This window comes from Heliangelus exortis, chromosome 2 (assembly GCF_036169615.1).
Source record: "Heliangelus exortis chromosome 2, bHelExo1.hap1, whole genome shotgun sequence".
NCBI lineage: Eukaryota > Metazoa > Chordata > Aves > Apodiformes > Trochilidae > Heliangelus > Heliangelus exortis.
The window spans coordinates 51,408,219-51,433,811 of NC_092423.1; the positions used below are offsets into that span (position 1 = coordinate 51,408,219).

General features: G+C 42.7%; 1 protein-coding gene and 1 long non-coding RNA gene across 8 annotated transcripts in view; one reads left to right on the plus strand and one right to left on the minus strand.

Annotated features, from left to right (window-relative positions):
* Positions 1–1,057, minus strand: part of AMPH (amphiphysin) — a 115,214-nt gene extending 114,157 nt beyond the window's left edge. For 2 of the 7 annotated variants that reach the window (XM_071736139.1, XM_071736138.1), the window contains exon 1: positions 874–1,007. In XM_071736139.1, the coding sequence (XP_071592240.1) occupies positions 874–942 (69 nt within the window). In that variant the 5' untranslated portion in view covers positions 943–1,007. Of the gene's footprint in view, positions 1–873 lie in introns of all 7 variants that reach the window. The other 5 variants (XM_071736142.1, XM_071736136.1, XM_071736137.1 and 2 more) reach the window with 5 other exon arrangements.
* A 2,319-nt stretch (positions 1,058–3,376) lies between these two features.
* On the plus strand, positions 3,377–16,493 carry LOC139792575 (uncharacterized). Its single transcript, XR_011724316.1, has 3 exons — positions 3,377–3,722; positions 13,794–13,839; positions 16,333–16,493. It is a non-coding gene; the product is annotated as an uncharacterized lncRNA (long non-coding RNA).
* The last annotated feature ends 9,100 nt before the right edge of the window (positions 16,494–25,593 follow it).

The following is a 25,593-nucleotide window of genomic DNA, read 5'->3' on the forward strand; positions in this document are numbered from 1 at the left end:
CCCCGACTTTGCTGGTTAATCATTCCCAGGCTAGAGTAGCACAATAATCGGCACGGAGTTTTCTGAGCGATCACCACCAGGAGCTGTGCAGCATTCTGTCCCAGCCTCATGACATTTTGAGCAGCTCCCCCAAAACCGAATCAGCTGCCAGTGAAGGCGTGGGCGTCCACCAGCACTCCCCCGCGGGTTTCTGACAGCCACACGAAGGGGGGGGGAGGTTCGTGTCACACACCGTGGCTGCCTCCCCGCATCCAGGGGGATGGCTTCAGCCGGGGATGAGCCGGCGCGGATATTAAAAGAAACGCAATCCTCTTAGGAGGGCTGGCAGCGGGTGGTGAGGCGAGGCAAACCCTGGTTTCCCCGCTCTGGCCGGGGCAGCAGCCCGGCCACTCCGCCGAGACTCGGCCTACCCCGGCTCCCCGGTGAAGGGCAGGGAAGCGGCGGCTCGCTGCAGCTCGATGGGGTCTGCGGCGGGTGGGCACCGGTACCGGTACCGGCACCGCCCGCACCCATAAGGGAGCGGCACCCGCTGCCGGGATGCGAGGTCGGGGGAGTGGAGGTCAGCGACAAGGCCGGGCGGGGGGCGGCTGGCGCGGTGAAATGGGACAGTTATGTAATAACATCCCCCACCACCATCATCACCATCATCACCACCACCACCACCCCTGTGCCCAAACCGCACCCCCGCGGGCAGGAACCGGGCAACCGCAGCGGCGGACGAGAGGCAGCGGGATGAGCCGACCGCCCCCCCTCCCGCACCTTCCCTCCCGGGGATCCCGGGCACCGGCGCGGCCATCATCATCCTCCTCCTGTCCACCGGGACAAGGCCGCCCTTCCCTACTCCCTTATCTCCCACCACCTCCCACAGCTCACCTTCTCCTGGGCGCGGTTTAGGCGTTTCTGGACGTTTTTGGCGAAGATGCCGGTCTTCATGTCGGCCATGGCTGACGGCGGGGATGGGGAGGGTCGGGGAGGGGGGGGGGGAAAGGCGGGCGAGGCAGAGCCCGGCGGTGGCGATGCAGGGATGGATGGATGGATGGAGGGAGGGATGAAGTGATGAAGTGGAAGGAGGGAAAGCGAGGAGGAGGAGGGCCTTAAAGACACAGCGGGAAGTAGGCGGAGCTGCTACCGACCCAGGTGAACCGCGGACCCCGCACCCGCCGCGGTCCGCCCCCGGGGAGGCGGCTGCGGGGCGCCCCGCAGAGCGGGAAAGGTTGCCTGATGGAGACGAGGCAGTTCCTCTAGATAACAAAAAAACCTCGAGAAAGATAACGGGGATTAAAGATTTCCTGAAGCCAGCAGCGCTGCGGCGGCTAATGGCCATGTCTGCTACAGGCACAAGCCCCCTCGTACAGCCAGGAAGTGCGAGGCACCCACTAATTTCCCTAGACATTTCTGCCAAGTCTGAGCAGCTCCCAGTTTCCAAACTCCTTTGATACCTTTCAATCTGTTTTTGGGGCTGCACATGAGCCTCCCTCGCAATACTTGGGTGCTGTGGTTTGGGGTCCGGTCCCCGGAGCTGGGCTTGCTGGTGCTGTCGTACTGGGCTGGGAGTGCTCAGGCTCTGAACGCAAGAGATATTGGTGTTGGGTCACCATTGCTTTGCTCTCGGTATCCACCTTCTATCTCTCGCTCCTGTCTTGGTCTAACAGCCAACAGCAGTAAACTGGCTTTAGACTCAGGTCTCAGGTTTTTGATCTCATGCCTGAAACTACAATTTGTAGTCAAAACTGAGGGCAGTCGCAGCAAACCTCTTCATCCTCCCTTGACACTCAAGCACCCCAAAATCTTTCCAACATAGAATCACTCAGTCACACAATGTTAGCAAAGTCAGCCTTCCCAAGTAAAATGGCTCAAAATTTACTTCTGGCTTTAATTTCTGCTCTTTGGCAAAGCATGGAGTTCACTCTGATCACACTGATCCAGAGAACAGAAACCCAGCAGCAAACCCAGCAAAGCAATACAAAGCACAACAGTCAAACTCCAGGCTTTGATCCTACACCTGTATTCTTCTAAAGGAGATGTTCTGTGTTTGTAATATTTTTCATTGTTTTTTTAATTTTTTTTTTTTTTTAATTTTCGGGGGTTTTGCTTGTTTGTTTGGTACAAAACACAAGCCAGAAGGACTTGCACCTGCCAAAAGAAAATGTCTTACAAGACACCCATTGAGTCTAGCTTTTGTTTCCTGACACCAGGTATTTCTTACATCCACTCAGTCTCAGACCGGCATGATACATTTTCCTGTAATATTAGGAGGCAGATTTAAGGTACTAACTGCAGCAGTAACAATGTTAATTAAGAAATTGTGACCTATGTAAGGTAAGTGCTTACTTAATTCTCACATAAACATCTCGTAAAAAGGGAAAAAATATATATAATCAAACAGCGAAACCGAAACAAAAGCAGAAAAAACAAACAAACAAACCAACCCACATCATAGCAACCAAGGAAACTTTTTTATCTGAAAGATCACAGACAGCCTATTATAATACTGTTAGGCTGGTGAAAGATCAAAACAAAATCCCAGTGTGCACAGGGCTCCCAAATTCTTTGAAGTCATTTTTCACATCTACTTCAGAGTTTCTCTCTTTCTGGTCAATTTGGCATCTGATTCCAAACGGTCACAGCACTTTAATTTTTAAGAATCATGAAAATAGGTGATCTTAACTTTGATCACTCATGTGTTCTCTTCACCAAGACATAACCAAGCTAGGATGTATCAGCAGCACAGAGCATGTGTGGTTGTATTTGGGCTGTTTTGGGGAGGGAGGACACCCTCCGGTGCCTTTTTGTTCCTGTTGTCTTATCTGACAATAGTAAGATCCGTCACCACCAAGCCTGAAAAAATGTTTTCTCATGCTGGTGGGTGAGGAGCGTGAAGATGTGTGGGTTGTACTCAGTCTTACAGCTGGCCTCTTCCTTCTCAGTTCAGTCAAGCTGTGCTGGCTTTGCCCCATTTAATCGCCTTGGACAACAGCCAGAAAAGGCTTTTTCGCTGGCTGTGTATGAATACGCCTGTTGCTCTCCAACAGCTAGATTATGGAAAGTAATTATCAGCAAACAGTCAAGCTGATATCTCTTTATTCTCTGCATTTTGTAGAGCTCTGAGAGGTGAATGTTGCTGTGTTAATCTGAAGCTGTTGCTACCTATATTGTAATTATCACTGCAGTTGAGACCACTGCAACTTTTAATTGCCTTTTTTTTTCTCTGATTAATATTGTATAATATTAATTGTATTGTATAATGGACTCCTATGGACCAGTATATTCTAACATTATTGCTTGATGTGAATGGAGAGTGCTCAGAAATACAAAAATAAGCGAGGAGAAACCAGGATGTTCATGAGTCAGAAACTTGCAGATTTCTCCTGTGGAAAATGAAGATTATCCAAATGAATCTCCTGGACAGCCTGGGAGTTGAATTGTGCTGTAATTGGGGATTTATGGAGGCAGAATGTAGGGACTCAAATCTAGTGCAAGCTGAGACAAACAGATTAGTGGTCATGGGAAAGCAACATGAGAAGCTAAATGATCTCAGGTGTACAGGACCTGAATTTTAAATCTGACTTTACAAACAGCATCTGCTTGGTAGTGTGCTAACAGTTCAGGTCAGGATATAATGGACTTGCTAAGTCATCAGGGTGATTTCTTTAGGTCTCACTGGTCTTTGAATGTGGATCACAGAGAGGAGGGCTGCCTGTCCAAATCACAAGACAAAGAAGGTAAGGAACACAGTGGAAAATATATGCCAAAAATGGTTTCAGAAAAAAAAATTGCCAAGCCCTGTAAAAATTTAGTTCAGAGGAAAATTTTAAAACAAATATGAAACTAAAACCCATACATGTTTTAGACTGTATTTAAAGACCTTATCATTTACTTTTAGTTAAAGTAAAATAGAAAAAGCAAGATATATTAAAAAGCAAGTTATAGATATATTTTTTTGCATTTTCCTTCACTGCCATAAATTAACACTTCTCTTTCAGTCATTGACATGCTATAATATGTTAACCTGTACTTAATTCTGGTGCAGGATACCAGATCCATCATTGAGAAGATTTTTATATGAAAGGTGCCCTTTAGTTTTCACCTTTATTGTTTGAACCTCTTTGGCTTCACAGATAGGTATTGCTTGACAATGGTCTCACTTTGTTCCCCTGGAGGTCAGTCCTTCCACTGACTTCAGTCAACAAACAGTTGGGTCAACACCTCAGGCTCTGAAGCCCCCAAAACAAACCTTACATGGGAAAGCAGCTCTGATGAGGGATCCACAGAGTTTACTTACAGAATGAGCACCAAGGATGCTTCTGTATGCCATTCCCTCCTGGGCAGCATCCACTGGGCAGTGATGCTTGTGCTGGACTTCTGCAGTAGGAAGGTGTGTTCCTTCCCGGCTCCAAGTCTTCTTCCTAAAAAATCAGGAATTACAGAAATTAGCTTCAAATAGAGGAAAAAATATGCTAGAGACAATAGCTGGGATTACAGGTGCTTTTGGGTGAAACTTTCAAGGTTTGTGGCTGCACAAGTGGTTAAGAAGATATGACCAGAGACACAGAATCCTTTAGGATTCAGGGGTGAGCATAAGGGTTATTAATTATCACCTAGTTACTTAGTAATTAAGTATCACCCCAAGCAATTTTACTTTTTACACAGCTGGACTGCTAATAGAATATATTCTTATGGAAAAAACTAGGGTGATGAGAAGGACAAGCTTGCCTGAGATCCAAGAATGAGCTTCTCATGACCAGGGCTGCAGGGATCCACAGCTCCTTCCCCATGTGAGGATGTGTCAATCTGGACCCATTACAAAACATGCTGCACAAAGAAACTTTAAGTTGCATCATTTAGACAGCAACAGTGTCTTGATAGGCTGTGGATACAGCACCAATTCCATCACTAGAAATGAATGCTGAATTGAATGCTCATTCTTTGGTTGGCCTCCTCCTGATGTTTTAAGTAAAATGTACAGAGAATGGCATAGAAGATGGATTTTGGAGAACCATGCTAACAACATAGGAACTACCTGACCATATGATCTTTCCTACCTAAGTGGAAGAAATCCCATAACACAATTAGAAAAGTAATAAATAAGGGAGGCCCCCAAACTTAGACTCTTTGGAAGCGTGTAATTTTTCTGAAAAGTAACAACCGCTCTTAGCCAAAATTCAGGCTCCCTGAGTATATCTGAAGTCAGCATTCAGAGGTTATTGAAAATCACTTTTAAAAAAGTCTGGGCATAGATGTGTTTAACACATTTCATCTTCTCTGTTAGAAGGTCACAGGCAAGTAACAGAAATATCAGCCCTTTTAACTGGCAGCTAAAGAGGACAGAAGGGCTTTCTGTAGGACATCCGTTGGATTTCTCCTGAAGGAAAATCCAGCCTCTTTCCTTAAAAAGTATATTCCTATATTCCTCCACATGCAATTTTCCATACCCTGCATCTTAAATATATTTATGGTATTCCTAGTATTTACAATGAGAATCTAGAAAATCACACCTTCCACTGATATAACAATAACAATTCATATTGTGACACTTAATATCTCTCTTTCTCTCTCTCTCTCTCTTTTTTTTTTTTTTTTTTTTTTTTTTTTTTTAAGAAAGCCATTCTACTATTCTTCTGCAATTTTGCCTTCACTGGGGAATTCCTCCTCAGCATTGTGTTCCTCTTACAAGTTAGGCACTTGTAAAGTGAACAGCTGCATGACATCAGTTTGATTACCTGAGTGACTTTGCTCATGAATTGGCTGATAATAGCATTATGAACACACACAGCAGCATGTAGCCTACCTAGTTTTATTCCTAGTGCTAATGCACTTCTACACAGTTTGACAGCTTCCACTGGTCCTAATCCTAAAATGTTTAAAATTTGCAGAGAGATGAATGCTCATAACTATTCTGATGGTGTATGCCCCTAATTTAGAAAGGTTGTGAAAAGCAAGGTAACATATATATGCAAGATAATAAACACATCCATTGTGTAACATACCGTTTGGTTTTCTTCAAAAAACCAGGTATATGTAAACCATGGTGGACTACTTGTGCTAGTTTAATATTTGAAACGGTGTTGTAAATATCAGTAGATTTTTCCTCCTAGTCACCCAGAGCTTGGCTGTGGAGGTTGGAAGCCTCCTGCCTTGCAGCAGATCTTCTTGTCTTGATACTCACAGGAAGCAATAACAATTCAGAGCAACCAGGTATCTGCTTCTAGGACTACAGAAAGTTGCTTGGGTAGAAAAGGATGAATCCAAACTTCAGAAAGGCACCTCATCTTGAGACTGTAGCATCTCCTGCAAAAATTGTGGAGCCTAAGGTCAGGTTTCAAACCTATCAACTCTCTGAAGATAACACTAGCTTTTTGTTAGCAAGGTTCGTTGTGCAAAGCCTTCCACTTCTCTTTCTTAGTCCATAGTTTGTTCTTAATTGATCTAGACTGGTCCTGAATTCTTTTCAGTTTCTTGCCATAATCCATGAATTATTCCAATTGATCCCAAATTGATCTGTATGAGAGCTATAGGAATGCCAGCACATCTCTTATCAAAATTAGCAGTAGTATCACACTGAAGTATAATGACATGCAATTCTATTTGCAGGAAGAAAATCTTTCCTTTACAATGGCACCAGAAATTTATCTATTTTCCAGAAATGTATCCTTCAGCCTTTAAAAGAACTAGAAGCAAATGAGACAAGTTAGTCTGTGCATCCAGATCCCAGCAAAACTTTCCCCAGCCTCCATTTCTGATCTGTATCACCTTATTATAGATGTACACATAGCAATAAATACTACACTCATCCAGAAACTGTCTCTGGAAGGACATTTTTCTGAACTATTTCAGTCATTAGATGAAAAGACACTTTGGACGCTAATTTTTGCCGTAAGAGTCACTATAGTAACCAAACTCTGTATGTGTTGCAGACTTCCCAGCCCTCAGCAAGTGAGACTGGGATTTTTGTCACACTGTGGGGAGGAAAGATTCTTTAGCTAATAATATTATGCTAGTCTTATTTTAGAAGCATTTTTTTGCAGCTTTTACATCTTTTAACAGTGACAGCCTTGGTAAAATTTGTAAATCATCCAAATTAAATTTTAACACTTCCCTTTCCCCTCTTCAAAACGCTGCTGAGAAATGTTCACACATTGCTAATCTTCTCTCAGTTTTATCTCAGAAGTGGCAGGCAGCAAGATGAGGGAGCTAACTACAAGTAATGAAATCTTCTAGCTGTCTGTCTCTTAGAAGCAGAGCTTTTAAAAGGAAAACCTTTAGTAAATATTATTCAATAATTAATTAATTATTATTACATGTCAATTAAATGTAAATAACCTGCAAATGCATTTAGACCAATATACCTTGTACAATCAATAATGAATGCATTGCTCTGTAGAGAGAGGTTGGGAACATTATATTCTTCTCTGTATTCCCTGAACACCTGTAAAACAGAGAGATAAAATATGTCATGTTAACGAAATTGAGAAACAGGATCAGGGAGCAGACTGAAGGCTCCAGCCCCCTGGTGCTATACTAGAATAAAACTTTCAGTGGATGGGGTAAGGCTTTGCAGCTGAGCAGGGCTGGGCAGTGAACATTTTTCACTGTGCACCGATTCCTCCTCACCTCAGTGTAGCATTGTGCAGAACCAGTGTTTCCAGGTACCCTCCTGTTTTTCTTTTGAAGTGAAAGATCCAGTCCTGTCCCCTTACCTGTCAATGGAAGAACTTCTGATCAAGGTAAATGTAATAGTACATGAACATTACATTTAAGAGTATTAGTAGTGTGACTGCAGGTGTCAATACTTTCAGTATACCAGAACTGACACACACTATCTGATGTGCACCTTAGCAAGAAACTAAAAGCAGGTCCTGAGAAATGGCCCGGAGGCACAGGTCATAACGGTGATACACAGAAAGCTAATTATTTCAGAATAATTGATATCTACCTGTGAACAAATCTTTGAAGCCTCCACTGCTTCTGTATGTCAAGCATGAAACAAGTTTCTTCTGATCCTTCTCTTCACATCTGCCAACACCTACTATTTCTCTTTTGCCATTATCTGCCAAAATGCTTAACAAATCCTAAAACAAGATTAAAAAATATGAGTATTTTTTGGAAGAAAGGAATCTTCTTGTAAAGTCTTTATTTCTCATTACACTACCTCAGGCTTGCAGCAAGGTTACTTTGTCCCAGTCCGCCTTGCTGTCAGCAGGGAAAGGTGAAGTGAGATGTTTGAGGTTCCACCTCACAGGTGGAAGTCCACCTCTGTGCCTAACCCTGCCTTGACACCCATATCAGAGGTGCTTGTGGGACCAGCCCCATAGCATGAGCAGGAACACATATTCTGCCCCTTCAGTTTAACCCTCAGATGAAAAATTTGGAGGAGATGACATGATGTGTCAAGAGTTCATGGGGAGGCTAGGAATACTAGTTTGCTTCATGAGGACCAGAGCTGTTAACCATTCATACTGAGTTTCCTCCCAAATGATCCTTCCTCAGCCTGGAGAAGAGGAGGCTCAGGGGAGACCTCATCACTCTATAACTCCCTGAAAGGAGGGGGTAGCCAGGTGGGAGTTGGTCTCTTTTCCCAGGCAACTCTCAGCAAGACAAGAGGGCACGGTCTCAAGTTGTGCCGGGGAGGTTTAGGTTGGACATTAGAAAGAATTTCTTTACTGAGAGGGTGATCAAGCACTGGAATGGGCTGCCCCGGGAAGTGGTGGATTCTCCATCCCTGGAGATAATTAAAAAGAGACTGGATGTGGCACTCAGTGCCATGGTCTGGTAACTGCAGCAGTAATGGATCAAGGGTTGGACTTGATGATCTCAGAGGTCCCTTCCAACCCATCCGATTCTATGATTCTATGATTTCTTGTCAAAAAGACTGGGATGCCAAAAGACGCAGATTGCTAAGGCAAACCATAAAACTTTTAAGATTCCAGCCTGGCTGCAAATTTTTCATCTATTTGCAGTATCTTGCTGGGGAGTGTGGAGAATTAAGGTCCACCTAACATCAGGGGACTCCTTGTAGCCTTCATGGTAGCCTTGTAGAGAACTGTGCTAAGTTGTGGTCAGCTGCAAAGCTGTTCCTGAGCTCTGTTGGGGCAGCCTCATGTGGGCAGGAGTCAGCTGCAAAGGTTGGCATGGGTGCTGTCACTGACCACCAGACAAACTGCCCTCTAGCCCAGTGGTAACAGCATTCTCATGGAATTTGAGAGATGAGCTTTTAAGCAAGGCCCCACACCCACATGTTTCTTTGCAGAGCAGATGCTCAAAATGCCAGAATATTACTAGACAAGTGGGTGGTAACAATCTCACCTCCCACCTTGCCCACCCAGAGAAGGAAAATCATTAGTTATGCTTTGGTTTTGCAAAAACGCCTGGTTATATCTACCGCTACGTTACATGAGAAAAAACAACCCTGCTTTCAAGTGTTTCATAGCAGCTGGCAGAGGTGTGCCTGCAGCCAGGGCATGCTGAGAGCTTCATTTTCAATCCTCTTTCCTAGGCTGCAGCTTCATGTGAGCCAAGGGATGGGTTTGATGCAGCCCATCTGTAAGGAACCAGCGCTCAGGATCCTGAGATAATGACTGAGATGTGAGGAGATGCTGTGAGAAAACACATGGGCTTAGAGACATGCAAAATAAAACAGCAGGCAGAGACAAATGTTTTGACACTGGGATAGACAGCAAATTCAGGAAAATCACAGGAAGAACTTTTACCTGAAGAGCTATTAATATATGAAGGAAAAGCAAGAATGCAGCAGAGCAACTTGAAGATTCAGCCCTGTTGCAAGGAGGGATGGAGACCAACCATCAGCCTGCCAACACTCATCTAGTGCCTTCCTGGGGTGGTGCCATATTAGCTCAGCAACTCGCCCTTCTTAGCTATCAGCCAATAGTGAACAGTTTTCAATTGTATGTGTGACATACCGTGTAAAGACTGCTATTAGTTTCCATCTGCTCATGGTAGACACTGCCTGAACAAAGTGACTGAGGAAGTCTGGGTTACGGAGTTAACAAGTCTTTTCTCACTCATTCCACTCCCCAGAGCTCAGGAAACTTTGGAAGCTGCCTCAGCCCCTCTAGACACAACTTTGCAATCCAGTGTAGGCTTTTCAAGGCTGAGCTGCTGAGCTTGTTATTTGCATCTGGGCCTAATGACCTAGGTAGGAGATGAAAGGTGATGGCAACATACGGAGATGCAGAGGTGAGCAGAGAGAGAAGGGATGTGATTGCGAGGAGCAGAAGCAGACTGAGCCAGACTGGTGTAATGTAGATGTGAAAAGATATTTTAAGTCACGCTTTATATTGCATGACTCATCAAAATATTGCTTAACATGTAGACTTGACATGACACATTTCCACATGCTTTGAGACATAACTCAAAACCGTGATCCAAAAGAACAGTGCTGCCAGTTCCTAGGCTCCAGAATTAGCCCACAGATGACAGAAGGGCAGTAAAATGGGATCATTCAACTGCACAAACCAAGGAGACCCCTTGGTTAACATCTTTTGCAACATTCAGTACTTAAAAAAAATCTCCTGTGGAAAGAATTTGGGAGAAGTAAAAAGCTCTAATCAAGAGAGTGTGAAAAATTGTCTATGCTCATATTGAAGCATGTCATTGTGCAAATATACAGAATCTGCTTTCCATATTGATTATCATCTTTATCACTAAGGACACGTTTAACAGGTACAGTATCAAAATATTTTTAGAAGGAAAAAAAAACAACGAAAGAAAAGTTTTCAGTTTTTACAAGGAGTGAGAATTAAAAGACCACACAAATGAGTGCTGCATGTGTCCAATCTATTACCTGATTCCCACCAAGTGAACAGTGCCCAATTAATGCTGGTTTCCCTTGTAATCTGATGAAGTTAAGAAACAACCCTTGGTAGAGGACCAGGTGGAATTGCTTACATTTTTCATGGATTTTTAATTACAGTCCTAGAGTACAACAAGGCTTTTTTGAAGTTCTGAGGCTTTGAGGCCTTACTCAGCTACCATCAAAGTCAATAAAAACTTCTGTTTGACTGGAATAAGCTTTGGTTTAGGATATTGTAGTCTGAGGCAGAGGAGGCATCTCTCCATGTCTGTTGGCTCTGTGAAACACAAACCAACTTAAATTGTATTGTAAGCTTTGGTACTACCCAAACTCAACGTGTAGCTGCTTATGCAAGGACAATGAACAGTTTTGCTCTGAAATTTCACTTCAGCAGTTACTTTTAATTTCCTTATAATGTGAGTTTCAAGGCACACGTTTTTCTTAGTGAGCCAGTGTCATTAGGTGAAAGTGAAAACCATGCTGCTTTTGAAAGGGAAAAACTCCAAGCCTAATCCTTCTAATTGCATCACATCCCAGAGGGAACGAAGTTAAAGACAAGGCTGGTATTTAAGATAGACGAGGAAATCAAATTCCTATGTAAGCCTTTGCAGTAATTGTTAAAGGTGAGTTTCATCTCCTCTCCCTGCAGCCCTCTACAAGTTAGACCTCTGAATAGAAATTGGGCCCTGCTTAGAAAAATGGATGGAAGCACCCTCCTCCTAAGGCAAATGACAGCAATTGCCTATGACCCACAAGCTGTGAACTTTAAAGTAAACATTTTAAATGGATAAAATCTGGTCTGACGAATCAATGTTATCACCAAGAAAAACAAGATTGAAGTAAATGTCTAGCCAGGCAGATGCTGCTTAGTGCCTGAAAGGATAGAGGATGGAAAGAGGAGAAGATGATGCTGTAGTATCTAGTTAAGCCAGCATAGTTCAGCAGATGGCCACAATGAATATTTAAAGAGATGAAGCAGGTGAATTGTAATGGAAGCAGACATAATGCTTGTGACAATATGAAACTATTCAAATATTGCTTAAAACCATCGTTTCAGAAGTTTTAAATTTTAAAAATATTTTTCATTGCCCCATGTAAGAGGATCACAACATCATTTTGATGCTACAGTTTTTACACTGGTGAACCATCGTGTAGGTGACAATTACACAACTTCATTTAAAAATACAGATGTCCAGCCCTGCTGAGGAATTCATAGAAGCAGCACCAATATTTTACAATAATATCTCAATAAATGAGATCATAAACTTTATTACTCTACTGGGACATTTGTCATGAGAGGACCATATTAGGAACAGCCATTTATTAATCCTAAGAGATGCTGTGCATAAGTCACCACAGAAAAGGCAGCTGCCCAAGAGCTAACATAATTTCAAAATAGACAACAAAAGGCAGCAAGCAGACACCGCTGTTTTTTTCCTACACCTACAGAGATCCTTCTGAAGTGCATAATTAACCTAATTAGGAAAATCTTCTTACCAGTCTGCTAATTTATCTGCCTATGGAGAAATTGAAGAGTTGAATGATTAGAAAGATTATATTAGCTAGCCAGAATGGTGTGAATTTGACCTGAGGTTTATTGAGGGCAATAAGACTCTTTCAACTACCTTGTTTGGGCAAGACAGTTCTTTTTTAAGTCAAAGTCAATAATCCAGTGAGTTTTTTGAGTAATGTGCAGATGAAGACACAGGGCATGTATGAGCTAGTGATGGGAATGTATTTAATGTGTGATAGCACTTGTCAGCAGATAACAGAAGATGAATAGCTAATAACAGGGCAAGCTAGAGAAAACAAACCCACTTTGGAACAAACCATTTGCTCTAAAAAGACAACATTATATATTCATTAGTGCTAGAAGCTAAAAATTCAGAGGTTGGAAGTGTCATTTCAGGGAGGACCTCCAGGTATGGACATTTGGTTTCATCCTGACCTCTACTGAACATTTTAAAATAAAAATAAAATTTGAAAAAGTGAAAGAGATCATACCTATACCGTGACATTTTTCTCACCCATTTCTTCTTTGTTCATGAAGTTAAAATGTGAATAAATGAAAAATGGATTTATTTTCTCAAATGAAAACATAACATATAAAGGATATCTAACCAGAACGTCCTCAGCCCTTTTATTTTTTTTCTCCAAGATGAGAAAATATTCAGATGAAACTCATTTAGTTTGCAAAGCAGGGCTATTTATGCACGTCGGCACAATACTTACTGGCAGCTTGGGGCGTAAATCTACTGCAGACACAAAGAAGCAATCTTATAAACAGATTAACACAACATTAAGAGGAGGTTCTGTAGCTAGTCACATACCATCCTTTTTCTTCTTAGAATACATAACAGAAAACAAACAACCAGAATATATGTTGAATAAGATAGGACCATTCTGTTGTTTTTCACTGTTGAATTAAGCTTAAATGTTGTATTGAAAGGAAGGAATAATGCTTGAGTATAATTAAAAATACTGCAGTGATTTTAGCTATCACTGTGCTGAAGTTCTGCCTTCACAGTTCTTACTTTACACCATTGATCCAAATGGAGTCCAGAATAACAAAAAAAATGCAGACACAGAACTAAATCCATCTGAGGGGTAGCATCAGTTAAAAAAAATATAACTGTATTATCAAATATAATATTAATCTACCCTTAGCTTGTGGTTCTGGCCATCCTTGAACCCTCTCCACTTGCTCTGTTCTGATTTACTCCCCAGAGCAGTCACAATATGCAAACTGAATCCCTTTTAGATTAAATTAAACCAGGAAATGGACTCCCAGAACGGATCCTTTTTGCTCCAGTTGCTTGCGGGCACACAGCCCACAGAACCCAAGTAGGCTGATCTGAAATGAGGCAGGTAAAGCATCTGTAACACAAAAACTGAGTCCTCAGCAGTACTTGCTTTGCTTTACTTGCACCATGCTGCTCACTGATGCCAACATAGCCGGAGATAATTTTTCTCTGTTTTTCAGAACCAAAAAATCACTTCAGGTTATGGATTTCCACCACCTCAGTCTGGTATGCTTGCACCAAGGTCAGAGTGGAAACCTTCCTTCATCGGAAGGCTTTGTGCTGTTTTTGCTCATAGTTTTGTTTTTCTTTGTTTTGTTTTTTTGTTTGGGGTTTTTTTGTTGTTGGGTTTTTTTTGTTTGTTATTTTGATTGGTTGGTTTTTTGGGGTTGTTTTTTATTTTTTATTTTATTTATTTTATTTATTTTATTTTTTTATTTTTTAAAATGTTGTTTTGTGGGTTTATTTTTACAGTTCAGTGACATGATGGAGAGTTTCACAACACATAAGTAAAAATAAGTTGCCAAGGGTTATCATAGAATCATAGAATCAGCCAGGTTGGAAGGGACCTCTGAGATCCTCAAGTCCAACCCTTGATCCACCGGTGCGGTTGCTAGACCATGGCACTGAGTGCCACATCCAGTCTCTTTTTAAATATCTCCAGGGACGGAGAATCTACCACCTCACCGGGCAGTCCATTCCATTGCCTGATCACCCTCTCCATAAAGAAATTCTTTCTAATATCTAACCTAAATCTCCCCTGGCACAACTTAAGACTGTGTCCTCTTGTCTTGTTGAAAGTCGTCTGGGAAAAGAGACCAACCCCCACCTCGCTACACCCTCCTTTCAGGGAGTTGTAGAGAGCGATGAGGTCTCCCCTGAGCCTTCTCTTCTTCAGGCTGAACAGCCCCAGCTCTCTCAGGTTATATCCATTTCTTTGAGAAAAGCACATGAAGAGGACATAAAGGAAACCTTTGCACTGGCTTGACCTTGTGTACCTTTTCATACATTTCTTTGTTTTAATGCAAACAGCAGGTCAGCTCATTGTCATTTACAGGGTCATCTTGACCTTTATGTATCAAGTCACTGTGGTGCCCAGCATTCTCATCATAGCACCACTCATTATTTTTTTTCCTTCACTGTCCTTCTGAAACTAACCATCTGCCATACAATGACATTTACTGGCCATTTGAAGTGAAGCAGGAATTGAGCTCTTGCCTTCTGAGGATCACCACTACCTTGAGTATGGGCTTCTGTTGTACCATCCAGTAGCCCTAGGAGCTAAAATTGTTGCAATATGACATTTTCAAAGGCAATTTTTGGGCTGTGTGAAATCATGGGTTCTATTTGCTTTCAGAACCCTTTAAAGAGAGAGATTAATAACAACAGAACAATGACAGCCACCTCAGAAGGCCTGTAATGCTTTCCACTAGTATATCACCTCCATTTCCCACAACAAAACCCAAGCAGCAGCCAGCCAGAAGCCTACTATGGTGAGATGTAGTGGAAGAATAGAAAAGATACAGACCCTGGGTGAAGTCCTGGTTTGAGAGGAAGGATCCAAATTTTCTGTCAATAAACACTGGTCCAGCAATTACATCGAATAACAGATGCTCTCTATTAATCTGCCTCTCCTTCCTGATAAGGAAAGGAGAGAGAGACTTATGGGTTGGAAACTTAACTACACAGCTTTAATGAAACAATGATGATAAATAGGAAAAATTACTAAATATATGCAAATATACAGGAAAATTGATACCATGTTCCTCCCCCCTTTCACCCCTTATTCCATACAATTTGTGTCGTGCTCCAATCATTACTATCTCTTATCCCTAAATACACTTATACAAAAATTATTACTATCTCTCTATACTAAAATCCACTAAGCAATTCAGTCCGTGATTGCAGATGTTCATCTATTGTAGTAGATTCTTAAAACAAGGAGCAGTTGTCACAGTTCATGTCCATGGTCCACAAGTTGCAGGTTGCAGATGTTAACTTTGAGGAAGTTACTGGATGCCAGTTGATGAACCTAGTTCTGGTTTCATCACGACATCATCCTGAAAAACATTCAGAGAACACTGTTAGTTTATGCAATAATTCACATAACAGTAGTTAACGTGGGACGCAAAGGAGGATCCAAATTTTCTGCATGGAGCAAATGAATTGAGGGATCCTATTTCACTTCTCCTTCACGCTTACAGTAGGAATGCTAAATTGCTTTTATTGACTCCTTCACCAGGGAGAGTTTAGCATCCCAGTGCAACTTATACCGAATGAAGTAGATCAAATCACTTAGGGTGGGGGATCTCATGCACACCAAAGTCTGATACATTTTCCTTATGTGAGCTGCCACTGCAGTCGGGGGGGGCAGCACCAGACATCACAGAGAGGGAAGGGAAGCCAGTTACCATGTGCTCATGCCCAGCCTGCCAGAAACACACGCAAACAGGTTTCCTGCTGACACACTGACCTGCTGCTGACTGTCACCACAGAGTGTACCCTGGGGACTCCATACCTGGACTGGGCACCCTCAGCTCTATACCACAAATCACTGAGGTTCCGTAGAAAGGTTTTTTTCAAAGCTCCTTCCTCCTCCTTTGAAACATTTTATCTGTCTTTAAGTTGGCTTCAGAATTGATTTGCTACTTTAGAACAGATTTGAATGAAAAAATGTTTATTCTGGTTCATTAACCTAGAAAAATCTTTCTCAAATTGCAGGGATCATGGGGAAACTGACCATGTACCTGATGGATTCACATCAGAAGACGAGCTTCATTGGGGACTGAATGAACCTTTGCATGGAGCAAATAATCCCTGCATAATCCCAGCATAATTTCTCTTTTGTTTGTGGAGCTTGTAATAAAGTTACCTGGGGATTTCTTGTGTGATGAAGCAGTGGAGAGGAACACTAGCACAAAAAGGAATTAGAGGGAAAAAATGCTTTAGCTATCTTGTGTCAAAAGGAGTTTCAATTACACAGCTCAACCTTTCCTGAAACAATTGTCTTTGCATCAGGTGAGCAGCAAAACAAGATAAAAGAAATTCACATGCTCAGTAGAAGTTTTTAATGGTATGCTCTATTTAGATCCTACATGTAGACTGCCAAGGGACCTGTAGAATGTGGTTTTGCTTGGAAATGCCAAAAAGCAGATTCTAGAATTTTAGATAACATTCCTACTTCTTAAAGGAGACTCTCTTCAGTGACAGAGGGAGGATTAAGTGACAAATGTTTCTCATCTCTAAATTACTATAAGTAAAAAGGAAAACATTTTAGCCACAGGAAAACTATTTTTGGAAAGATGCTTCTCACAACTGGCAAGATGAAAAAAATAATGAAAAATAATGAAAACTTTTCCTGGAGTTTGGAATTGATCAGCTACTTTCTCAATAGTATTGTCTATATTACAACTGACCCTTCAATTACCTGTTTGTATTTTTCCACAATCCTATATTTTTTTTTCCTTTTCCTTCCCAACACACCAAGACTTACCACACCAGATGGGTCCAAAGACCAGGTTCATGAACCCTTTTAAGAATTTATTATGACCTTTTCAGGTGGAGGATAGGGAAACTAGGATTTCATATGAAACTCAGCAAGTGAAGACAACAAGGAAATGTGCAGCAGCACAATATTTTGTGATGCATTCACTCTGCTTTTTACTAATAACTTCACCATTCAGCTTGCTCTTCAGCTGCCTATGGCTGCTGGGGAGACATCTTTTTAATTTCATGTAGCGACTCCTAGGTCTCAGTCCCCAAAGACCTAATTTAAGATCTGTCATCATCTTTGAGTTGCTGGTTTTGCTCTTCTTGGCTCTTTTTCCTCTTCTAATAATGAAATTCGGTGAGAATTGAATGATTCCCAGTCCCTGGACAAAATCTTTCAGGAAAGGGAAGGGGAAGGGAAGACCTACAAGGATAATCTGGTCCAACTTCTTGATCACTTTAGAGTTGACCAAAAATTCAAACATGGCATTAAGGGCATTGTCCAAATACCTCTTAAGCACTGACAGGCACAGGCATTGACCACCTCTCCAGAAAGCCCATTCCATGATTTGACTACCCACTAGATAAAGAAACATTTCCCCGTGTCAAGTCTGAACCTCCCCTGAGAGGCTCAGCTTTGAGCCATTCCAATGTGTCCTGGCACTGGGTCCCAGGGAGAAAAGTTCAGCCCCTCCCTCTCCACTTCCCCTCCTCAGGAGGAAGCTGCAGATTGCTGTGAGGTTGCCCCTCAGCCTCCTTCTCTCCAAGCTAGACAAACCCCATGTCTTGAGATGCTCCTCAGAGGACAGGCCTGGCAGCCCCTGACCCAGCTTTGGCTCCTTCCTTGGGATGTGTTCAAGGACTTTACTCTGCCCTGGCTGCAGAATATGGCATTTGTTCTTGTTCAATTTCATGCCATTCATGACTGCTTAATGCTCCAATCTACCCAGCTCCCCATGTAAGGCTTTTTGTCCTTCAAGAAAGTCAACAGCACTTTCCAGTTTTGTATCCTAAGCAAACTTACTAATGGTGCACTTGACCTCTGCCTCCAGAATAGTGATTAAAAAATGTCCTCAGTGAGCTTTCAGCTTTGACTCTGGCTACTTTTATATTTTAAGCAAATTCTTTTCTTTTTACTATCCAGCCCATTTCCAGATGACCACTGATGATGTTGAACACCCTGAACCTGAACAGTTTTTGCTGTGGAACTTTATCAGCACTCAGTCCTTCCTTGAGAAAGCCGATTTGACATCAGTTTCCATTTGAAACAGATTTAAATCTGTTACAAAACCTTTCCTTTGTTTTTCAAGGTAAACACATTTTATTTGTATTTTTAATTCTGTTGAATGATTTTAACTTGAGCTTTTGGGGTTTCTTTTAAGTGTAAGAACACTACTATCTGAGCCAGTTGTTGACAGGTTCATCAAGTCTTTCTAGAAACACTGATAAGTGAGAGGCATAACTTCCATCTCCATAATCCATGTTCACTTTTCCTCAATAAACAATATAGGATAGACATTTTTTCTTTAATAGCACTTATATTGATTTTCCAGTGAAGATGTGAGAAGTGCTAGTCTATATTTCTGTGGATTTGTCATGGAGCCATATTTATTACTTTTTATGCTTTTAGTATTAGGACTTTACACATCAAGTTTACACACACAGTTTACAATTTACACAACACAGTTAGTCACATAGCAGTATCCTGTTTTGAGATCCACCAGTTTTAGGTGAATACCTACTGATGCAGGTGGTTTGATACCTTTTATTATTTTTTTTCCCTCTATATTTTCAACAGTTTAATTTCAGAAGTTTCTATGTCAAAAAAAGCTCCACTCTAGGCTTTCCCCGAAGGCTTTCATAATAAATACGTATTCAATACTTACTTCAAAAAAATTTTTTTTGTACTGCTGGGACCTTTCTTTACTGAAATCCTTTTTTTGCTTGCATTTTCCACAGATGGCCTTATATACAGCTTGCTGATGGCTTTTTTATTGCAAGCTTTTCCAGTTTTAGCATACTGCTTTCTCATTGAGATTCTTGGCCTACTTTATTATGACTTGATATTAACTTGCAAGAATGTGATGTTCTTTTCTGTTTTTCTCTTCTAGACACAGTGTGCATTTTTCAAAGGAGATCTGTTTATGTCTAAATACTCTCTTTGCTCTCAAGGCTTGCTTTGGAAAGAGGAAATGCTTTTTAAAAAACTCCACTATCATGAATTTAATGTGTTTCATACCACGTGTAAACACTTAACTATGGCTTTTGAGTTGCTCTCTCATTTTCAAGTAGGTTTTGGTTTTGTTTAGTTTTTGTTATTGTTTATAACAGTTAACATTTGCTGTAACAGACTACTTGCTTGCTACTTTATCTTGCAGGGACATTGAATTTGATCACAGGGCTTTCTTACTCAGTGCCTTTCAGTTGTAGCTTTCAGGCTCTTTGCAGTTCCCAGAGCAAAAATCAGGAACTCCTCTTCTCTGCTTTCTGATGATGTGCTTTAAGGGGTAGTCTTCTGTAGAACAGAAAATGTGGTTTTCTCATGATGCCTCATGGTGATTTCCAGAAGTGTGGCTGAAGCCTGACAGTGCTACTGCCATTTCTGTCCTCTACTTTTTGCACTTCCTACTATCACATTGATCATTGACATTGGTCAAGTGGCTGACAGTATAACCCTACTATTATTATGCTTTATATGTAGACATAGTATTTCAGGTTATTACTGATTCTCTGTTACCTATTGCTAGTATTAATTTATTTACCTCTTTTGATTCTAATTTTTCTTAAATGTACAGTGCCTGCCTCTTGCTCACATTTTCTGTGATACTTCTACAGAATTTTAATGTTGATGTAATTATGTATTACTGATATCTTCTTCTCAACAAAACCACAATCCTGGACTAGATGACCTCAAGAAATCTTTTCCAAAACCCATTCCTAAATATATTCCATCTTGCTCTGGATTTTATATTGCCTAATTACAGATTTTCAGATTTCTTTTAATAAGATTCTTAATTTTCACTGTTCCCTACCTGAAACATATCAAATCTGTCTTTTTGCTTTACAGAGTTTTTGCAGCTTCACTCTTAGAGTCTTCTGGGTGAAGACTAACAAAATTCCTCATTAGTCTTCTTTAAAGCATTTCTAACTTATTTCAGTACCAGGAACTTATTTCCACGACAGCTTAGATAGAATCCACTTCGTTATATTCTTAAATCCATTTTCATTATACTATTTTCACAAGTATATTTTAAGACTCTGCTTTTCTACTTTTCATGTTTCAGCTGCTGGGAATATTTCTGAAGTGTTACCATGAGGATTTTATATGGCCTAAGTGTTTTATATTCATAACCCCTGTTAGTTTATTTCTTATATATGATCATGTGCTGGCAACAGTTACTATGAATACTTATATGATGAAAAAGCCACCATCACATTGGAAAAAACAGCAAGTAGGAAGGGATTTGTGGGTTTGTTTTGTTTTATTTAAAAAAGCTATATACATACAGAAATTTGCAGTGGACCAGAATCAAATGATAAACATAACATCAAACTAGAAATCAGCAACCAGTTGTAGATTTCATTTGCTAACATTCCTTTCATTCATTGCTTTCATTCCTAACAAAATATATAAGCAAACATTGTCACCTGCCACTGCATGAATTGTAAGCTTGTAACTGAATTGTAAGCTTGTAACTGAATGAATATTAAATGAGTTCAGTAGCATGGTTTGATTTAATTCATCACTGCTGGTTGCAGTCACAAAGAACAGGTTGGGGTGAAGCACAAGGGGAGAGAGGAAGGGTTCAATATCTAGAAAAATCTGTTTAAGGATTCCTGATAATTTAATTTTTTTACCTAATCTCATAATGAAACACTAGATTATGATTCTTCAGATCTAGCAGCATGAGCCTTTGAAGTATAACACTGCACTGCAACATATGGGAAAAAGTATTTAAAACCAGCTACAACTATCAACACACTCATATTTTAAAGAAGCCACACAAAGTATAATCTCTTTAAATGACCCTATGATTTTGTATTAATACAGTTTTGGAAATACACATTATTAATTAAAAAGCTTTTCAGTCTTTCCTAGAAAGATGAATGAATCATAAACCTCTTCAGCCGTGAATCCTGTGGATGACCACCAAACTCCACTCTTGAAGTCCTTTTGTAATACATGAGTCTAGGTGGTTACAGACTATCACAGCCAGCTCAGAAGGAAAAGATCCTGATCTAATTAATTTACTAATACTTATTAAAAATGCAAACTACTAAGGAGGGCCAGATGCTGTCCTCATTTAAGTTGAGTAAAATTTGTCATCAGTTTCAGCAGGAACAAAATCTGTCTCATGTTTCCAAAGCTCTAATGTGGAGTTCAGCAATCAAGGGTCCTCCTGACCTCAGTTTGCAGCCTCAGAGCCAACTGAGCCAACTATAGATAGGAAGTGTGGCTGTTGAGCATGGAGGAGGCACCTGCTTCTCAGCCTGATAAAGGCAAGTGAGTCCTACAATGAAAAGTAAACCAGAGGGAGAGACAGTTAAATACAATGCACTGTATAAAGCAGAACTTTCATTAAGCTCTAAAATGGCTGCAGAGGATTTTGTATATGCTGGTGTCTGACTTGAACCCATCACCCCTAATCTCTGCCATCTAGAATAGGTATTACAGCCTGCTTTAAGCATGGTTTATAAAACAAATCTTGTTTCTTAAAATGAAATCAGTACCTAATTGTGATTTTGTTTCCTGCCCTTCTCCAGAGACGAGCTTGCCATTGTTTCCTTTTACTAACACTTGCCATGTATTTTCATTGATTCCTCCTTGGTACTTAGGGACAAGTAAGTGTCCAGTTTCATCCTCCATTGATCAGTAAGGAAAAGGTGTTACATCAGCTTGCTGAGCTGATGCAAAAAATAATAGCTTCAAAGCAGCCTGATGTGGCAAGGACAGCCCCTGGGGCTCCTGAGCTCAAGGAATGCCTCAGGGCCAGCACCCCAAAGGCCTTCCCAACAGGGGTGCTGCAGGGAGGGGCAGCAGGCAGGGCTGTGGTGGACAGGGCTACACATGGGGGGCTCCATCACCCCCATGTCACCGTGTCACCATGGCAACACAGCAGTTGCAGTGCCTGAGGGCAGTATATAAGGGAGCATCCTCCTGGGTTACACAGCCAGAGGCTGCCTGGGGGCAGCCTGAAGACATCCCAGAGGAAGTCCTTGATGAACTGTTGGAATTACTTGGAGTGGGCAGAGGGAGGGAGACCAAAGGCTGAGGGAGGGAGACCAAAGTCATTCTGGACTAGAATGATAGAATTTCTCTGCTGCAAGGCTCATCTAATGGATAGAAATCCTTTTCAGCAGGATAGCCATGGCCAGACCAAGGGCATGCTTTCTTGAGGAGCACTACAGAGGTTGCCATCTTCATCTCCTCTGGAGCCTGGGGCAACAGCAGTAAAAAAGGGGATGCAGAGATGTTGCCAGGGGTCCCAGTACTTTGGAGCACCCACTGGTGTCCCAGCAGGCACAGGCAGGATTCTTGTCCCCAAAGTCGATCAGGGCAGGGGCACATGGACACTCTGGGAAGCCCCTGAGATTGCTCCAATTTGAGGGAGATTATGGCTTGGGCATCTCCAGGGAGGAGTGACCAGCCCTTGTGTCAAGGAGGCAGTCTTGCTCACATGCACAGGGAGCAGCTCTGCTGGGGTTAGGAAGGAATTTTCCCTCAGTGCAGATTGGCCCTGGGCCCCAGGGGTTTTTTGCCTTCCTCTGCAGCACTGAGCATGACCCCTTGCCAGGCCTCCTCTGGCCCATTTGGGCTGGGTTACTGCCTGATGCTCCTGTACCACCACCGTGGCCTCTCGTGCCCTGCAGCTGAGGGGAGGAAGGCTTTTTTTCCCCCACTGGGGCCTAGAAAGTGTCCATGGCTTTTTTGCCTTCCTCTGTAGCACTGAGCACAGCCCCTTGTCAGGGCTCCTCTGGGCCCTTTCAGCTCGGTTCTCGCCTGCTGCTCTGGCACCCCCAGAGCTCTCTCGGGCTCTCTTCCCCATTTGGGGCGGGAGCAGCTCTGCTCTTCCCCTGGCTCTGTTTCCAGCCTGGTTTCTTGCTGGTGCAAACCAGGCTGTGCTTGGAAGGGCTCCAGCCTGGCTGCACCACCCGGAGCTGCCGCTTTCCAGCTCTCCCTGCGTGCAGCACAAGCGCCGGGCGGGCACGAGAGCTTCTCGTGGATCACTGGACAAGGAGCACAGCGGCAAAGGAGCAAGTCTGGGAATACAAAAAGTGTGTTTGTCATTGCTACGTGTCACACTTTGGAAATACCCCATGCTACCACACACCTCTTTTTATTCCTCTTCTCTTGTGTGTGGTTGGTCCTGACCCTCCGTCTTCACCTTATCGCTCTTCAGCAGACAGGGACAGCTTGGCCTGTGTTCCTGCTGCTACTTTCTGCAGCTCTGTGGCTGCCTTTGCCAGACAGCAAGGGATGTTCTTTCCAGCTAAAGGTGAGGCATGCACCAGCCTGCTCCTGGCTGCACATGTGCTTTGTGTTAATGTTGTGAGCATCACCCCTGAGACAGTCAGAGAAACAGAAATAAAATCCCATTTCCACTTGTAATGCTTGTGTTGTTTGTCCTTGAAAGTGGTTTTGGAGCTGAAGAACTCCTGACATTTCAGGCAAATAACACTCTCATCATTTTGCCAACTCATGATGAGCACAGGGAACAACACTTAGCTGAAAGGTTCAGCTGAAAGGGACCTACAGCAAACATCTCATCCAACTGCCTGAACACTTCAGGGCTGACCAGAAATTCAAACATGGCGTTAAGGGTGCTGTCCAAATGTCTTTTAAGCATTGACAGGCATGGGGTCTCTCAGAAGGAAGGGTATTCCAGGGTTTGACCACCCTCTCAGCAGTGTTACCTGAACTTCTGAGAGATGCAGCTTTGAGCCATTCCAACGTGTCCTGGCACTGGGTCCCAGGGAGAAGAGTTCAGCACCCCCCTCTCCACTTCCCCTCCTCAGGAAGCTGCAGATGGCTGTGAGGTCGCCCCTCAGCCTCCTTCTCTCCAAACCAGACAAACCCTCAGTTTGCCCTCAGCTGCTCCTCAGAGGACAGGCCTGGCAGCCCCTGCCTCAGCTTTGGCTCCCTCCTTGGGATGAGTTCAAGGATCTTAACATCATTTTTAAGTTATAGGGCCCAGAACTGCAAACAATACTCAAGGTGAGGCCTCACCAGCAGTAAACACAGTGGGATAATCACCTCTTTGGACCAGCTGGTTATACCATGTTTGATGCACCCCAGGATGTGGTTTGCCCTTTTGGCTGCCAGGGCACCATGATGTCTCCTGTCCCCTTGAGTCTCCTGTCAAGGAGCAACCCAAGAACCCTGGCATGAGAGCCCTGGGTCTCATTATTATTCAAGTCATAATGAGGTTAGGGAACAGTACAGTTGTGGTATGACAAACCTCAAGCTCTCATCTAGCTCTGAAGGCTCCATCCAGGAGAGCAGCTCTCTGCAGTGCAGGTTCCAGGCCCATTCAGGGGGCAGGGGCACAGATTAAACACCTACTGCACTGCTCAGGCAGGGACTGGGAGCCCCAGGGTGAGCTGAGACATGTTCCCTGGGCACTGGCAGGAGATTGTGGGGGTTGCAGATCCCAAAGGAAGCTGATCCCAGCCATTAAGGCCTGTGAGTACTCCCAGGACCCTGGCAGAAGCACTGCTTATATGCTGTGCTGTAGACATCTATGGTTGGCCACTTCAGGAGTATGGGGCCACAGGGACCTTCTCTCTGAGAAAGTACTGCTGTTCTTAATGTTCTTGTGTTTCAGAATGTTTTTCCATGGGAAACAGATCAAGCATTTCTAAAAATGAGTACAAGGAGAAACACAATCCATGAAGAAATGAGAAGGCATTGCGCTCACCTCCAAAAGACTTGCAGACATTCAGATGAGGAGCACATCCTGCTTCAGAGTGAGGGCTTGATCTTTGTCTCACTAGTGTCAGAGATGTGGGGTTTTGCCATCCTGAGGAAACCCAGCTCAACTGGATGAACACAGAAGACTACAAAAAAAAGCACTCCACACTTGCAAATTTCTGTAGATGGTCCAGTTATTTCAAGATGACCCACAGTTCTCACCCCCATCAGAGGGTATATGCCTCTTTCTCAGAGCGTGACAGGGCCAGTGCCTAGGCTGTGGCACACGTATGGGTATTCAATGCCTTCTGCTAGCACAAGGCTGGGAAGAAATGTAATCCAACAAATTAACTGCTCTCTGCAGCTCTTGCCACTTTCTATCCCTTAATTATTATACCTCCACCTCTGGCAATTTCTCCAGGCTGCAGGGGTACTTACTTCCACTCAGCACATTTCTGACTCATGCTGCTGTACCATAACTTACCCTAAGTACAAACCAGGAGCAGAAGCCACTGGCAGCCTTGTCCCTTCAGATTGCAGATTCCTGGGGTACATCACATCCTAAACACATCAGAGCCTCT